Source organism: Tachysurus fulvidraco, chromosome 9, assembly GCF_022655615.1.
Source record: "Tachysurus fulvidraco isolate hzauxx_2018 chromosome 9, HZAU_PFXX_2.0, whole genome shotgun sequence".
Taxonomy (NCBI): Eukaryota; Metazoa; Chordata; class Actinopteri; order Siluriformes; family Bagridae; genus Tachysurus; species Tachysurus fulvidraco.
The window spans coordinates 14,538,265-14,556,480 of record NC_062526.1 but is presented as its reverse complement, the minus strand read 5'-3'; the positions used below and the strand labels follow the sequence as shown (position 1 = coordinate 14,556,480).

Genomic DNA, 18,216 nt, shown 5'->3' with positions numbered 1-18,216 from the left:
TTAACCACCAACAAATCAACCTTTTTTTGTGACACAACTGGTTAAGGCTCTGGGTTGTTGATCGGAGGATCGGGGTTCAAGGCCCAGCACAGCCAGGCTGCCACTGTTGGACCCTTGAGCAAGGCCCTCAACCCTCCCTGCTCCAGGGGCGCTGTATCATAGCTTCCCCTGCACTCTGACCCCAACCTCCTCAGTTGGGGTATGTGAAGGAAAAGAATTCCTCTGTGCTATAATGTATATAATAATATAGGCTTCTATGCCCCGTTCTATTCTATACAAACCGGAAGGAAGCTGTAAGAAATTACAGATACATGCACCCAGATTCCACTCCAAAATACACATTGAAAAGAGCTCATTCCTAAAAAGGCTTACGTATCATAAGGTAATGAGTTTAGAACTTTAAATGAATAAACTTGATTCAATCGTTAGTATGCGAGTGGCAGCAGGACATCAAGGCTCACCACTAACAAAGGGTCTACATGACCACGAGTACCATTTAAAGTGACCATTTGGTTGATAATTGTAACAATACCAAGCCAAGGTGTAGATGACCATGATTAACATTTATAGACATCCCACTAGACAACAAGGTGTGACCCAGACATTTGGGGGACACTCAGTTCTTACGCTCAATACACATTCAAAGCGGAACCTCATTTAAACTACAAAAAGGGAAAACAGTATAAAATGCTTGAGCATGATTTGTCCGGGGTTCTTACTGACTCTGATGAACCCAAAAGTACTTAATGTATTTTGTCACTGCTATACTGGAATAAACGTCTTGTTCTTCATTAAGATCTTCACCCTCATCGTCTTATTTTCACACATTTTTTATTTCTTACAAAGCTAATGAAGAAAAATCTTTTTTCTTGCTGTGACCTTGACTCAGGTAAAATAAATAAATAAATAAAAAAACTAACGCTGGATGCGGCCATTCACTCAATCGCTGACAAGTTAAAATTAACGGATGCACAAACAACCTGAAAAAAGTCTCCACCTTCTAGTGGCAAAACTTCACAAAAAAAAAGGTAGACAAATAAGGAGCATGGGCACCAGAAACGAGCAGATTTTTATTTTTTTTTTAATTGTAGTTGCCGGGTGGACAAATAGGTTTAGTTAAGCTTGGTTTAGTTAGGTTTACTAACTAAACTCATTTTTGCCAATCAAACACTGCATTTGGTATTTATATTTAATTAAAATTCTTTCATTAATCACATCAAGGAGTCGGAATAAATGGAATGTACAGACACCAGACTAACATCAGCAAACCCCCTTTGCGCTTGTTGAACATTCAGATTTAATCGCCCTACTTTGCTTGCCACTAGAGTGTGAAGTGTGACTGTGGTGATTTGTGTTCATTTCAGTCACAAACTAGGCATTACAATTTATCCCAAAGGTGTTCAGTGGGGTTGAGACAGAGTCAGGGCTCTGTGCAGGACACTTGAGTTCAGAACACAACATTACCACACAATGTCTTCATAGAGCTTTGTGCACAGGGGCATTGTCATGCTGGTACACAGATTCTCTTAGTTCCAGTGAAGAGAAAGGCTTCAAAAGACATTCTGTACAGTTGTGTGCAACAGTTTGAGAACTGCATGTGTGTGTGTAATGAGCAGATACGTTTTAATATATATACAGTGTATGTGCAAACCTGTGAATCTCCAATATTGTCATTTTTGGTTACTGGGTAAACAATACTACACAGGAGATTCCACTTATATAGTGTGAGGAAGTGAAGACTGTTTTTCCACACAACTGTTGTTGACTCACCTTTCTTGGCACAGTCATAATGATAGGCTCACACTTCCTCTCATGCAGCTTGTAAAATCTGAAAAACACAAAATTTTTAGTTATACTGCAAAAGCAATACGAAAAGATATTTGCTGCCACCTACTGGACATTCTCTCTCATGCACGCACACAACACAGGGAAAAAGTTGCTGCTTTCCCCTCACCTGGCGATCTCACACTTGTTGACGTCCAGGCCTCTTTTGGGCATGTATCCCATCCCCCTCTGCGGCTCCTTGCTGGAAAATGTGTTGAGATAATGCACATATGGTGCCTCGTCAGTGATCTCAAAGTAACGGATGCTGCTGTCACCCTGATGAAGAGGAAAAACAAAACAACGAAAAAAAGGCTTGAGACTCAGAATTTAGATGGCGCTGTTTAATTTTCCACATCAGCATAACAAATCACAGGTCTGAGGAAGTAGCATGTTCCACAGACACAAGCAAGGAACAGGGTCTGCTTTAACAAGAAAAAGAATTGGGGTTATAACTCCACTTCATCTAATCACATCACCCGAATACTGATTGTTTTCCTTAAAGAAGATAAAATAAGAAATTCCAATGTATTTCTACCACCCACAGTACTACCACCCACACAGACACCCCGACTGACACATGCACGCACATACACCCTACGTTCGCCAGCACACAATCATTCATTCACTGATACACCCACACAAAAAATACACTATATTCTGCCTTAGGACTCAGGAAGATGTATCCGATCTAGCGCTTACCTTTCCGCACAGGTACACCACGTTGGTGTCAGGGTCATAAAAAGGCAGGAGGACTCCGTTGCTCGTGTCCATTTCGTGGACTGTAATCGGCTCTTCCATGTTTTGCTAGTTAAAAATAATAACACAAAACAAAAAAATCACACACACTTAACTCCATGTAAATCATGACACAGAAGCTATATTTCTTGATTTTTACAGAGAGCGTAATCTCATTGTCTTGGATCCCCCCTTTTTCCACTGCATTACTCAGTAACCCAAACACTTGTGCTGCTCCATTTTGAGTTTTAGAAGCTGCAGTACACTTATTTCATCGCCCTCATTTACATATCAACTGCTTTAAAGCCTAAATCGAGTAAATGAAGTTTATATTACTTTTATTTATTATTTACTCATTTTTAACCTAAATTTTGGTGTCTGTACAAGTGGACCAGGAGGCATTTCTGTAAAGTGTGTGTGTCAGTGTGTAAAGAGCTGTACCGGGTTCCAGAGTGCGAGCTGCCTCTCGCTCATGCGGCTGAAGCCAGTAGTGAAGACATTCCCATCAGACAGGAAGATGGCTCTCATGGGTCTTGCGCCCTCATGGGCCTTATCCCTCTCCTGCCACACACACACACACACAAATACACAATTGTTAACCTGCTTACACACAGATAAGACTGTACACACTTTGTATGTATGCACAATGTAACATGAAGCAGCCATGTTTGTGTGCGTGTGTGCGCGCACATACCGCAACAATCTCCCCCTTGCGTGGGTCAATAACACGCACTTTCTTGTCCTTGCAGGCCGTGCAGATGAGACTGCCATTGCGGTTCCAGCAAGCACTAAAGATGACATCTGGGTGCATGTCCTCCAGCGTGATGAGCGCCTCACCCACGCCCACGTTCCAGATCATGATCATATTATCACAGCCTAAATTAAAAAAAAGTATATATATATATTATATAAATTGCCACACTGTTCTCATATCATGTACCAACAAAACACACAATGTTACACAGGTTCAACGTCTATACAGTTTTTTTTCCCCCTCCAAATTTGGATGGAGCTACATAAATGTAATTGAATAATAACCAGAATTTAAAACTTTAAAACATTTTTTTTTAATTTAACAAAGAAAAATTTGACCGTAAGGAACAATTATAATCATGAAAGGAGGGCAAAAGCACAGTCACTCACCAGCACTGAGCAGAATGTTGCGGGCTGTCGGGTGCCAAGTGATAATGCCCACCCTTTTGGAGTGGCCCTCCAGTACCACCACAGGCTCCGACATAGGGGTCACCAAACCGTTCTCGGGGATCTGCCAAACCTGAAATGAGATGAGATTCACGGTTTAACACAGTTCAAACTTTAACGACAGCAATGATGCAAGGCAAAAATGCAGAAAGTATAAGTAACATTAAGTTCCAAATAATTAGTAAATACACATGGGAAAAAATTAAATACTGAATAAAGTTTAACAAAGCTATAATAATGTGGAGTTTAGCAATAATAATAATAATCAAAAGAAATCACAATTTGAATGAAAGTTACAATAGTATCCCCCCCCCTTACTTAAATACTAAATATATGTAGGGACAAAAGATGAAATCATGGCTTTAGCAAGAGGTTGTAAATTCACTGTTTGTGTTTCAAGTCACTGTAGATACTGAGATTTGTGAATATGGGCGAATCATTCACATGTCGAATCCACTTAACCAATAGAGACCTAAATTAAGCAAAAAAACAAAAACAAAAACACCACCACATCACTAATCTTAGTTTTACAACAAGAGTAAAGAATCAGAAGTTTAGACTTTGCATTTGCATTATTGAGCCTTTAGAGGGAAGCAAACTGCAAGCATCTGCCACTGATGTAATCACTGAAAGCTCAGCCATGGATCAGTATTGTGAACAGTTTTTATACAATATTTGTGCACATTCAATGGCCTGAAAATATGATGTATATTTGATCTCATATCAGGGATTAATATGAATTTGCTCCACAGGTGGCCAGTGAATACCAATGCGCAACAATAACAACAACACAGACAGTTCTTGGACCATATCTCTCATTTATCCTCGGTTTCATTTTCTAAAAAACCTCTATATAATAATTTCTTTAAATATCCATTTCACTATTTCTTTTTATAATCCCTTCTTCTATATTCTGCTTATGCACACCACACCATAGCTTCACCTTATGTTTCATCCCATTTATGGCATTTGGCACATGCCCTTATCTGGAGTGACTTACATTTATCTCAGTTGCTCCGATGAGCAATTGAGGGTTAAGGGCCTTGCTCAGGGGCCCAGAATTGGCAGTTTGGTGGTGCTGGGATTCGAATTCATAACCTTCCAATCAGAAGTCCAACACCTTACCAATCCATAGTCCATTGTTTTGAACAGTACCATCCCAAAGGCCCCTAGTTTGGACTGGTCCCTGCTTGTCCACTGCTGGTTTACTAACATTTTACGAGCCTACAAGCCACTTCAAACAAGCAGGAAGTGAGGAACTGCAAAGGCACATCTACTGCTATTAATGACTTCAAATAATGCTAGAATAAATAAACTGAAAGTGAGTGGCACCTCTGCACTTTTGACCTAATAATAATGATTATGTTGTTGGTTAAACACATCAGCCTTCGAAATTTGAGTGTGTAGCTGTTGTATCAGATATACCAAACCAAAAGCATTTGGATTTAATACTTCCAAAGAATAAACAAATAAATAAATTTCATACCATGATGGTGCAGTCCTCTGAGCCGCTGGCAATCACCTGATCATTGTGAGGACACCAGTCGATGTCCAACACAGGCCCTGTGTGTCCACATACCGTCGGGTAGGACTTATCTATACGACCCGTCTAAAATAAAAAATTAAAGTACAGAGAGAGAGAATATAAAGCATGATTAAGCTCCAATGTCAAATCACAAACATTTATATTTATAAAAAAAGTATACATTTGTGAAGTAATTAAATTTACGGGTTTATATTAGTACGGGCATAATTTTTAAATACAGGATGTTTTACGGCATTATTTCCATGCCAATGACAAAGGAAATTCATTCTACAGCAGAGACACTCTGTCTCTCGGGTCAAACTGAAGATGATGTATTTAAGGTAATCAACCAGCAGAAATTAAAAAGGTAATAGCATCTTTTACGATTTTAGCAACTGGAAGACTAGCAACATTTGCATCTCCTGTGTCGATTTTCATCCTCAGCTTTGAGCACTTGAATTACAGATGGCATTCCTGTGGCATGAGCTCAAACCCACATTCCTGCACCATTTGTGAACAAGATCTACAATAGTGAACGCATGAGGACCTGCATGTGGGTGAACACAGGACTTTCCTCAGGTATTTAAAAAAAAATGCGTAAAATGATCTGTATTATACTGTTTCTACGGAGAAATTACACACAATACGCTCATCATTCAAGTTTTGTTCGTGACAGTATTGTTGTAGAACAATAGGACACAGCGGAGGCTAATCATCAGCAAGGCTGGATATAGGGCCCTCTGGTTAGCAAAAGTATATTCTTCTGACAATTTAAAACAGTAAAGGAAAAATAAAATTATGAAAAAAAATATCAACATTTTTCTTGTGTGTGATGGAAAATTACTCTAAAAAAATGTGCCTGTGTAGCTGCACTTTAGCTTCAAATTTCCATAAGTTAACTCTATAAGCAATCTAGTTAACAAGTCTTTTCTTTTAACAGTTTAAAAGACAGTGAAGACAAGACAGAATTTTAAGGGGGGAAAAGTTAACACTCTAAATAATAAATAGAGAGAGACAGTGGTTAGTAATGATGTGCAAATCTTTTAACAAAATACTGGAAAATAGGCATGATACGAGAGGGGAAAAAACCACAGTTTGTCATGTTTTAGAGAAACTGGAAAATATAAATGCTTCAATCCAAAAGACTTTCTTCCATGTGGGCTGGCTGACAGACCATAAAACATCATCATCTAGATCGCTTCATTTCATCAGTATGCTTACTCTGTTAATGAAAATGTTTTTAGAAATTCAGTCTATGACTTTAGAACAAGCCACAAACAGATGTGTATTATAGTCTGTATTATTACAGAAAGAAGTTCATTAATATAAACCTTGGCTCTGAATAATAACCAGAGCTGATGTTATAGAACAAAGATCAAAGCAATATGGATCAAAATTTGAGATCAGATTTCAAATGCGGCATATTACTCCTCCTCTGAAGAAAAACAGTGCAGTTCATTGTCTGATATATTGGGACCCTGTGGTGTATTTTTTACTAATAAAACTAGCACCACTCTTTATTTACTTCTAATCTATGCAGCTTAGAACAAGGCAAGATCTCACACACAAACAAATGCAAGGACGTCTTTGGCTTTGCTCCCCAACAACCAACTTCCAGATGACATCAGTACCCTCTGGTTGAGCTGGGTCATGACCTTTTAAGCTTTCACCCCATGGGAAACAATGGGTGTGAAAGTGCAGGAGCAGGTGACTAGCCATTCAGCAGCTGTAGGAGAAAGTGTGTGTGTGTGTCTCTTCTCCACTGTAGAAAGAAGCCACACCTCACGCATTATAACATCTTCACCAATCCTAGCTCTACTTAAAACTCCAGCCTTTATGAAATACCGCTTCACACAACACACACACACACACACAACTGATTAAGCTTAACAGAAGAGAAACTCCACAAAAGATTTCAGATCTGTACAAAGAACAATGCTTTCAAGAGCTGGGTCTTTTATACATTCTGTACCACAATTAAAGCAAAAAACACACAGTCTTTAAATAAAACTGGTTCACAGCATCAGCACTGACAAACAACCCCTACAAGGGGAGGGGAAAAAAACAGGTAGCTGATAAACCTAAAAAAGGAAAAATAGAACAAACATCCATTCATAATGCTCATTTGTAGTCAAAAACTTGAACAAACCACTCCTTATTGATTGCAGTGTTCTACTTGAGGCTGCTTCACAGGACATGAAAGTGTGAAATTTTCTCTTCCCAAATGAGAAGATTTTACATTGAAAGAGACAGAGACCACGTGTAACAGACATCACCATACTCCGACATTCCGCTTGCCAGGTTCAGGCAGAGAGCACAGGGTCATAGCTCAGCAATTTAACGATCGGAAAACAGTTGAGAAATTCTTCATGGCCAAGTCTTTAGGTGAGAAAAAAAAACATGACACTCATATAGGAGTTCAGGACGAGGCCATTGGAGGGAGAAATAAGGTAAAGTGAGGTAACTCGCAAGTCTGGTCAACATACAAAAAACAGTCATCATAAACATTTATCCCATCATCGCTCAGATAAGAATAGACATTATTATTCTTATTAAACTCCCTAGCTGTTTACAGGAAACAGGAAATCACTTGAAGATGTGCTGATACAGAAAACTAACAGCAGCACAGGTTATGAGGCACATCATTATACGTGGTTACCACCCTGAGGTCGATAATTTTGTAGGAATTTTGATATTTCTTTTAAACCACAGAAAAGCTTTATGCCTTTTTTCATGCACTTAAAATTGTGTCTAATGTAGTCAAACAGGTGCAAAACAGCTAGAAACATGATTCTCTCAGCAGCTTCAGCTTTTATCTTCTCTTAAAATTATACAAGTAAAATGAAGGCAGACAAAAACAAAACTTCCATTTATAGAGAAAGCACAACACACACTCGGACCTGTGTGTAAAAGTTAGTTTCACTCTTCCAAACTGCTAAATAAATTTCACTGTTAACCGTTAAACATTTCCAAAATCCGTCTATGCAAGCCTCCACCGTGTGAGTTTGTATGGTGATTAACAAAATAATAAATATAAACCCCTGACTTGCCTTGCAGCTAGAATGTCTCATTTTAATTAACACCTTCTGATCAGACAGAAGTGCGAAATCAGCAGGACAGACTGAAAGAACGAGCAGACGAACCAAAAGAACAAGCAGAGAACAGACCAAATGAAGGAACAAAAGTAAGAAAGAATGAAAAAAAGACTTCCAAAGTTACCAGAATTTAAGCTTTTGGCACAGTTTAAAAAAAAAATGGATTGACCACTAGATATTTTTTTTAATTGTTTTCTAAAAACATCCCTTGGTCTTTCTGCAGCTGCATTAATCCGGTTTTCTAACCTAGAGTAGCTTCAGATAATTCTCTGGATGGATTTTCTTTGCACACGTATATGTACAAGAGTTAAATTGTTAAGAAGCAACAAAAGAACCGATATCTGTATATCAGTTGAGGTAAGTAATGTTGAGGAGCTGGAAACCTGCCTGTCCAACATTGCTGACTAAACGAACGAAAGTATATTTAAATACATGTCTGCTGCAAAGAGGAAGAAGACAAAAATGTAATTAGAAATCCTCATGGACTTGTAGACTGAACTGTCTGCACATTAATAACATTACTCAATCTATATTCTAGCATCTAAGGAACATCGAACGGGTGAGGCCCTATCTCCGGTTACAAGATGGGCAGAAATTGATCCATGGTCTCTTTGAATGCATGTATAAGGATGATTACTATGCATTTATCTTTATTACTGCAGTTTGTGGTATTCTTGATGTTGGTATTGTTGGTATTCTTTGTTAACAGTGGTGTTGGCTTTGTTGGTATTATTGGTGATGTATTATTGCTGTTGTTTTTAAAATGTTTGTAGAAGCATGATGCATGAACAATTACTATATATTTCTCTACTTTTGTTTGTTCTTTACTTTTACTTTGTTGGTATTATTATTGTTGATTTGTGTCACATTGACAGAATGTTCACAAAATATTTGTCTAGTTAATTGACAAATCAGGTGAGCAGCCTAAGAAATAAGTGTGGGAAGCTGCTCTGGAATTCATCTTTATAGTATGAAGCACTGCAGAGGCTAGTGAACTCTTATCATATCTACCAAGTGTGTTACACACACACAGGGAAAAGGAAATGCGTTTTGTGTGTGTGTGTGCGTGCGTATGTGAGACAGACAGACAGACAGAGAGAGACAGACAGACAGACAGACAGAGAGAGAGAGAGAGAGAGAGAGAGAGAGAGAGAGAGAGAGAGAAATGTCTTTTGAGCTGTGTATTCTTTTCTCTATGTTTGATTCAAACACACTAAATAATTTGTGCTTTGTCTCCCATTGACCTGCATGGACAGTGGGCAGAGCTCCATTCAGATACAGTGAAGCACTTGACTTAAAGAAACAAGGAGAGAAAAAACCCAAACTGCACCCTTTTATCCCAGTCAGAGAATCTAAAGGTTCTGATTTGTTGACTACTCTGAAGCCCAGCCAATGGGAAGGCAGCAAAAAGCCGGGCTGGAAATGTGACAGGCAGGGAGCTAAGCATGACCATATATGGTAAAATCTGCAGTCAGCGGCCTCCAAAGACCAAAAGGAGGAAGAGGCTGCTGGAATACAGATTGGGAATGAGAATGACACGTGCAGTCAGTCACTCTCTGTCTCTCTCACACACACGACTGCATTTTGATATTTGCCCTCTGGCAGAAATATTTGCCAGGATCTTCTATAAGCCTCAGGCACATTTTACATACACAAAACAGGATACATATTAAGGACTTGACCAAACAGAGGTGTCATTTCCTTTCACTGCCTTCATGTGTCTCTTATCCTCTTTCCATTTTCCTCTTCCTCTCTACTGGCTCAGCAGGAAGAGCTGAAACCATAACACTGACCTTACACACTACAAATCTGCAACCAGTGCAGTGAAATGTGGTCATTGAGAAGCATTTTGTACAGATTCAGGGAAAGTGATGGGCCTCGATCAGCAGCGCATAATTAGCAAGAGATGCTGAGATTCATTGTAGAAAAAATAAAAACTGTTAAGACCATGGAGGTGTGAAGCGTTTTCTCCCACTGCTTCATTCATGGTCTGAATGGACAGCAGGAATGCATGAGCGGCAGAGAGGACGGCAGAAAGGGGCAGAGAGCGGAGGAACTCCTGCTGTTTCCTTCATATGATAATGAGAGAATATATCACACTTGGGCAGGAAGATGCAGAGAGAAAGAAAGGATGGGATTAGTTAGAGCAGGTGAATCCAGTGCCAGTCTTGCACAATGTGGCGATTCCGTCAATTTAAACACACAGAGTTACACATGAGGGACATAGTGTGTAAAAAAGAAAGAAAGGATAGTCATTTCTGAGTTATGACAGTCAGCCTTTTACACACACACACACACACATTCAAGATCTATAAAACCTGTTCATTATTGCACTTAAGCAATATGGCAATAGTAGACTGTTTTAATACTACAAAAAGCTATAAAAAGCTATCCCAACATAAAGCTACCCCAACCATAAATAAATAAATAATCCACCAACCAGCAAAACATTCTTTAAAAAAAAAATAAAGGTTTAAATCGGCCACTAGTTTGTAGAAAATCTAAAACATGGACACTAAGTTTTTATTATGCAATTTATTTAAAGCATGTTAAAAAGCAGAAACTGGGAATGAATAAGGCTTAGAGCAGCAGGTCTCCTAGTGAGAGGCGCTGAGTGTGAAGGCGTGAGTTGGAGAAGCAGAACAGAAGCTGCAGACAAAGGCCTGGGACGCACATGTGGGAACAAAAGATTTGCCAGAAAGACTAGTGGGAGCAGGACAGCAGGGCCAGATGGGCTCCAGACAGATGCACACACACAGAGAGAGTGAGAGAGTATTGGGTTAACAGCAGGGCAGACCTGCACTAACCAATGCTCTCTCAAAAAAGCTTCTCATTCCTGAAAGTTTGAACAAGATGTGACCACTCCTTCAGCACAGGTCACATCGACATACAAGCATAAAGAAAAAAGCCAAACAAAATGTTAAAATCAGAAAGTGAAAATACAAAACTACAACCATGCTTCTCTCCCCCAAAGAAAAAAAAACTTCATACCAGGAGCCATTTTTTGTCCAGTCCACAGCACTGCAGTCAGATGAACTGATTACCATGCTGTAAGGTTAGACTTACACAAAAAACACATACATACGTTCATGCATGCTCTCTCATCAACTCCCACACCAGCACACACTTACTCATGGGCTCATATGTGAGACAGACACACAGCAGATTAAAGAACAACCTGCAGTTTATGTTGTTTTTAGAGCCAGATTCATCTGGAGAACAGCCCAAAAGAGCTCCCAGAAAGAGAACTCCAAACACACACCCATCTGTCAGAATATGTAGCTGTGTTCAGGAAAACATTACTCACCGTCTCCACTTTAAAATCATGACACAAAGCAAACACACTGAACACACCCATGCTGTAAGGCAAGACGGCCAGCTTAAAACATTTCCACATCATCCACTAAATTAGAAACTAGTTACGTTTTACAAAACAAGCAAATTAAAAGTCTGAAGTGTTTAGTCGATGTGGTGTAAGATGATTTAATGGAACTTTGGGGTGCTAACAGTAACACTGCTTTAGCACACTACTGCATTACTGCATTATTGTTTTTTAAGTGCATACATTTAATTCCTATTATTTTTCACATAGTTGCAATTACCAGTAAAATCGTTACTCCTCCATTTGCATCACAGATTCACACATTTTTTTCAATAATTTTTCATTCCTTATTTTAAAGCTGTCATGCACACAACTAGTTAGATTTGTCAAAGCAAGAAAATGATGACCAGTTAATTTCACACCAGCTGTACTTTGAAGTTACACCTGAAGTTTAGTGGAAAAGGGTTTTACACTAGCGGTTTTTCTCCCCTCAAGGATTCAAATTATCATTTGGCAAGGGGAAAAATAAATAAGGTCTAACTCTGAATTTGCATTCTTCAAATGACTTTGAAGAGCCTTTTACACAGACCTGTAAACATTCAGGTTGCTCAGTGACATTTCTGAAAGTGATGCTTCCTGTTACCCTGATCTGAGACCAGTTTTGCATCTAACTGTAAGGGGAGCTAACGGCAAGTGTCAACAACAACATGGGTATAATGTTTACACTACAAAAGCATAAAGGCCACAGTAATATCAGGTGCATCTGTAAGCAATCCTGTGTCTTTGTAAAGCTAAACGGGTTTCCCAGGTCAGACAGCAGAAGGTCACTGGGGTTTAAGAGGCCAGGAACATTAATCTCTGAGGTTAAAGAATCCCTTATGATGTTGCTGGCATGTCACTCGTATTGCACAGTAGACCGGTTTGTCTTGCTGCTGAACAAGACACATGATCTACTTACATCACAGGATGCCAGATGTCACAATCCTTCTGCTGAGGCAGAGAAAAATGTCAATACGGTGGCTCTGGAGGACAAAGGTCGAAGAAAGTGATCACAAATGGATACTATTTCTGCCAGAAGAAAATAAAAAAGGACACAGAGCAGAGGGATCTGATTTCCCACACTCCGGTATGATCATAGCACATTTTCAGAGAAAAAAAGAAAGGTTTAACATTAGCCGTCCTCTCGTTAACCACCAGCATGGACCAATCGGGACTGCAGCTCAAGGGGCAAGTGAGGAAAAACAAACATGGAGGACTACATGCCATCAGCAATCCCTACAAAACAGCTCGAGAGGTGTAATTTTATTTCTGATATGATTTGATGTTGATGCATTCATGAAATGGTGAGAAACAACATGCCACAATCTGAGGTGACCAGAAACTGAAGAGCCCACAGAAAAATCCTTGTGGATGCAGAAAAAATATAGGAGAATTAAATGATTTAAAGTTAGTGTACTAACTAAATAAGAACAGTGAAAAGTTTATAAAGAGCTTTATTTTTTTTTAAACTAAAGTATTTCTCAATGTAACCTTTACAAATCAAAAACAAGATGCTGTGTGTTTCTGGAGTTATGCCGTACATGTTAGAGTGAGGTCAGCTCTCAAAAGTGCTGATGGAGATAAAGAGGAGCAAGGGTAGCATCAAACATTACAATATTTCTTACTCTTATTAATGGAGACAGTGTATAAAGATGCTTTCGAGTTTCTGGCATCAGCATCAAATGTAAAACATATACTCGTGCTACATGTAATATACATGTACATTAAGACACACAGCCAAAGCACACCATAATGTTGGCTGTTAACAAGCTGGTACTGCAATGCAAGATAAAAGCAGTTGGAAGTCAAGCATATGGAATTTGCCTAGTACCTGACCACGTCTTTGAAGCCATCTCTGCAAAACTGTGGCAAACTATCAGAATTTTGTAATGCACATTATTAATACCTTTTGAAGAGGCAGAACCATGAACGCTCCACCACCACTGGCCTCCACGATGATGGCAACAAATCTGGGGTTGACTGCGCAAAAGGCGCTGTCCCACGTAACCCGGGACACCCTGATGTCATCATAGCACTGATCGTTCTTCACCGCCTGGCCGAACACGTGCCGGAACTTACTTTGCCGCACCACCCGTCTCATATCTGCAGAGGCAAAGAAAAAGATTAGCACTAAGGTCATGTAGAAAGCAGACAAATGGTGAACATAAACACCCAAAACATTTTCACTGCCAGATCTCAAGGTAAAATCTTGACTGGGCCCAAAACAGCATAACTGTACTGTCTGGGCGGAAAGTGTGGAGCTCCTCTCGCCCTCTCCAAAAACTCTTATACATGTTAAATCAGGTGTACACACGAGGATCAATAAAGCCCTCCCTCCATGCATGGTCAGTTGCTTAGAACACTGTATGGCTTTTCAAAGAAAAACTCATCTGCACATCTATAGCTACACAACTAAACACACTACAAGAAGAACAGCAGCTATCCTTGTCTATACCCTTTGTCTGTTGTAGTTAAAAATGCTAATGGCTGAACTTCCATGAAATCCCATATTCCACAGGAGTACGTAGTTTTTAAACAATTATTGATGAACATGACACCTAATGTGTGGTTAGAACCCACCAATAGTGAGCATACCTGTGCCATTGTAGGATAAGGGTTCACAAACTTTGATTCTGTACTCTATATATTATTGTATCACACACTGCTTATGGTTGTATAACAGAGAAAACAAGTCTGATGGAAGGTCATATAAATTCTGGACCAGAAGAACCACAACTCGATAAGCAGTCCTCGCGTATACAGGACACATTTGATTCCAGTGAATCATGCTTTGGTAGAAGCATGTTAAAGGAGACTACACGTTGGCTTCTGAAGTGAAACAGTTCTGTATCCAGATGCTTTTGTGGAACTCAGGACAGCTGTGACTCAAGATAATCAAACATATGACCAAAATTACTTTTATTTACACTTTTCAGAGATGGACACCATACAATGGGGAAACAGTTCTGTCAAATGATGTGGAGCATTTTAATTCTTTATATATTGGCACATCCACTCAAACTACCATTTATACAAATTTTTGACTGAACAGTTCATGGTTAACAAGCTGGCTCAAGGACCAAACAGGAGCAAACGGAAAGTGGACCCATCTAGAATCACTAGACTTAAATTACGACCACTTTAACTTATAAAAACGCTAAAATCCAGCCAACTCAACTTCAAGGGAAGTTTACTCCTGAAAAATATCAGCTTTTAAAGTAAACTTATTTCAGTCAGGACCACTTCGTAAATGAAGGTTAGCGAGCATACAGTTAGTGTTGGCGGAATGGTTCTGTTCTGGGAGAATTTTCCCACGCGCCTGTCCGTTCGCATGCATGGACGGGGCGGGGAGGCAGCGCTGGGGAATGAATAGACCCCCCGTTACAGCTCAGAATCAGAACCGAAATTGCACGAGGTGCGAAATTTTTAAGTGAAGAATTTAATCGGCGCTGGCGACAGGTTCTGGCCGGAGGAGTCGGATCGCAGCAGCGGCGATGCGTAGGTGCGCTCGAAGGCGAGGATTTAAAGGAGGGAAAATATGGAAGTCGTGCTGGATTGGTGCACCTTGTGGACAGCTGATTAGCAGCTGATGCAGCTTACTGCGTGGCCTGCCTGAACTAACGCGATGCTTGATTAGTGCCCACAGAAGAGACACGCTAGTGTCTGAACACACTGCCTTTTCCAATACTAGCTCGATGTAAATTCCTGTCAAAAAAGTCCATCTTTTTATTCTAGAAAATCACATTAGTGAACAAGATGTAACCAAAGTCCAAAGAAAATTCAACTCATGCTGTCTGTTGCTTCAGATAAACATTCAATTCAAGTTTATTTGTATAGTGCTTTTTACAATAGACATTGTCTCAAAGCAGCTTTACAGAACAAACATAGAGCAGAAGGTAAACATAATTAATGATAAAGGAAATGACGAATAATAAAAGTAAAAGAATTGACCAAATAAAAAATTCTAGATTATTATTAGATATATATAGTTCACAATGTGTATGTATTTATCCCCTATGAGCAAGTCTTGACTCAGGCAGCAGTGGCAAGGAAAAACTCCCTTAAATTGGTAAAGGAAGAAACCTTGAGAGGAGCCCATCCTCATATGGGTGACACTGGGGGTGTGATTGCAATATACAGTCAGTTAAATGTTGTATTGGTGTAAGGATCATGGACTTCGGATCTCCTTAGTATCACAGAGTCTAACTGGAGATTTCTCAGGATTCTTAGAGTCGGCCTCGGCTCAGTGGACGTCCAAAGGCTTCGCCCCACAGAGGACGTTGGGAGCTGGTACAGTGTCTGGATGCCTCGGGATGGGTACAAAATGGGTACACATTACCTTTTACAATTTAAACACCATAAATGTTCCCAGTCAATAATGAGGATATGGACTCCACTTGGTTCCAGTGACACAAAGGGGAGGGGGAAGGGAGACACCAATACAGGAAGTGGTTCCTGCTGGTGGGTGTGGTGGCCAATGTGACTCAGGCAGATAATGTGGACTTTGTCTCCCGATAAAACCTTCACATGCGGTCACATGCCAAACTGCTGCCTCTGCTGCTCCCATCTCGCTTTGACCGTTTACTGTGCACTGAGAGGTTGTTACTAGGTTGTTACATTCCGGAACAGGGAAACGTACCAGACGCAGTTTTCAGTCCAGATTGTAGCTGCATGGATTTAGAATTTAGTAGTAACTCTAAAAGTATCCCTTAAGTCCCAAGTAAAGACCTGCCAAGTGAAAGATGCTTTAAGAGAAATTCCTATTTCAGAATCCAGGAAATCCCAAACTGGTCATGAATCATGTCTTTTGCATAGCAACTGATTTGGTCATTTCTATTTGAAATGTAGTCCACTATAAAGGATGTAAAATGCATCATATCAAGTCACATACAACGAGTAGAGAGAATTGGATTCAGTGTCAAGTCCCTTTTTCACTATGATCAAACTACACTACCCTGTACTACTTTGATCAAGCTCTCTTAGCAGGCAGATTTGGTCCGCATCTGATCAGGGCTTCGTACCTGCCCGGAGAACCAGAAAGAGAAAGACACACAAGAATTCCAACCTAATCCAAGGCAAAACAGGAAAGTCAGTTGATACTAGTAAACCACTTGTCTATAAAGCAAGGAGACGATTTGAAAAGAAGTCTGTAACGTAAGGTATATACAACTTGGGGGCAAAATAATCAATTACTGGGAGAAACAAGTATTAGAACAAGCAAATTGATATTTGTGCACAGACTATTGTCAGTGGTTCTAGTGCAGAAAATTAATCAAACACCTTCACAGTACTCCAAAATAAGCTCCAGATAGATAGAAAGATCATGAATTTAAGATTTGTTTTTCTGTAATAGCTGGTGTGCTTTTTGACATCCTAACTGTAATCACTATTGTTACAAAACAGATAAGATTTCAGGGTTTCTGGATTATGCACTTCTAACCAAAAAACAAAAACCAAAAAAAAAGCAACAGGTAAAATGAATGGGTTTTTCTTCATTACCACTGAAGTTTCATTTCTAAAATGATCACGGTTCAGCACAGTGGAGACCTTGTTTTAACCTTTAGTTGTGTGCTTCAAATCTTTACTGCATAGCCTGCCACAAGGGCCTTACTGTAACAGTGTTCCTTTAATTAAAGGTCACTCTCAGTGGCTCAGTCAGCAAGTCTGGATACCACATGCACTCCAAGCAAATGAAAGGAGTGTCGCTTCCCATTTCGGACCCTTTTTTCAAAGCCTTGTTTCCTCTTGACTGGTCCCAGTAAAAGACAGCAACATGACAAATGCCAAAAAGAGGAACACAGCAAGAGGAACTTGGAGAATCACGGAAACGTGAAATATTTTTCAAGAAGTAGTTTGGGTCCAGCAACATGACCATTTTTGGATTTCATTTGTTGTTTTTCATTATTTTTTCCTTACATAATGCTGAGTATGTGGTAATGCTAGTGATGATCCACACCATCTAGAAATACATAATACACTTAAACGGTGCCATTTCTCTGAAAATGTGATGTTCAGTGTTGCAAGAGCAAGAAAAACTATTAATCTGTTGCATGGAATATGTGATAGAATGAATACGGAGATAAGTTCATGAGTTTTAGCTAGAAGGCTATCATTAATAAAGAAGAAAGGCATCATTTATAAAGATGACAATGACAGTGTCTTTAACCCAAAATGTTTTCAGTGTGTATATTTCTGAGTATGGTATGTACATTTTCTAGCAGACATTAGAATAGTGCCAGATTTAAAGCAAATAGCCAGTCTCACAGTCTTGTAGTTATGCTAACCATGCTAACCCTAAAACAATAGATCTGCCTGGGTTGTGTGCTGAGCTTGTGCATTTCAGAACTACAGTTGAGGAAGTTTGAAGGGGTGGAAGGATGGGGGAATCTTTAAAGGTCACCTCATCTCTAACTAATAACGAGTAATAATAGAGCTTTCAAAGTCTGCTGACTGTCGACCTGTGATGTAGCTAAATG

At 39.6% G+C, this 18,216-nt stretch overlaps 1 protein-coding gene across 3 annotated transcripts in view; it reads right to left on the bottom strand.

Moving 5' to 3' along the window:
* The window catches only part of coro1ca (coronin, actin binding protein, 1Ca), a 37,133-nt gene that overhangs the window by 4,112 nt on the left and 14,805 nt on the right, over window positions 1-18,216 (bottom strand). For all 3 annotated transcript variants that reach the window (XM_027140733.2, XM_027140743.2, XM_027140752.2), the window contains exons 2-9: window positions 13,647-13,843; window positions 5,246-5,368; window positions 3,703-3,832; window positions 3,254-3,435; window positions 3,001-3,120; window positions 2,524-2,628; window positions 1,955-2,100; window positions 1,771-1,828 (exon numbers count right to left, since the gene is read on the bottom strand). In XM_027140733.2, the coding sequence (XP_026996534.2) occupies window positions 1,771-1,828; window positions 1,955-2,100; window positions 2,524-2,628; window positions 3,001-3,120; window positions 3,254-3,435; window positions 3,703-3,832; window positions 5,246-5,368; window positions 13,647-13,843 (1,061 nt within the window). The remainder of the gene's footprint in view (window positions 1-1,770; window positions 1,829-1,954; window positions 2,101-2,523; window positions 2,629-3,000; window positions 3,121-3,253; window positions 3,436-3,702; window positions 3,833-5,245; window positions 5,369-13,646; window positions 13,844-18,216) is intronic.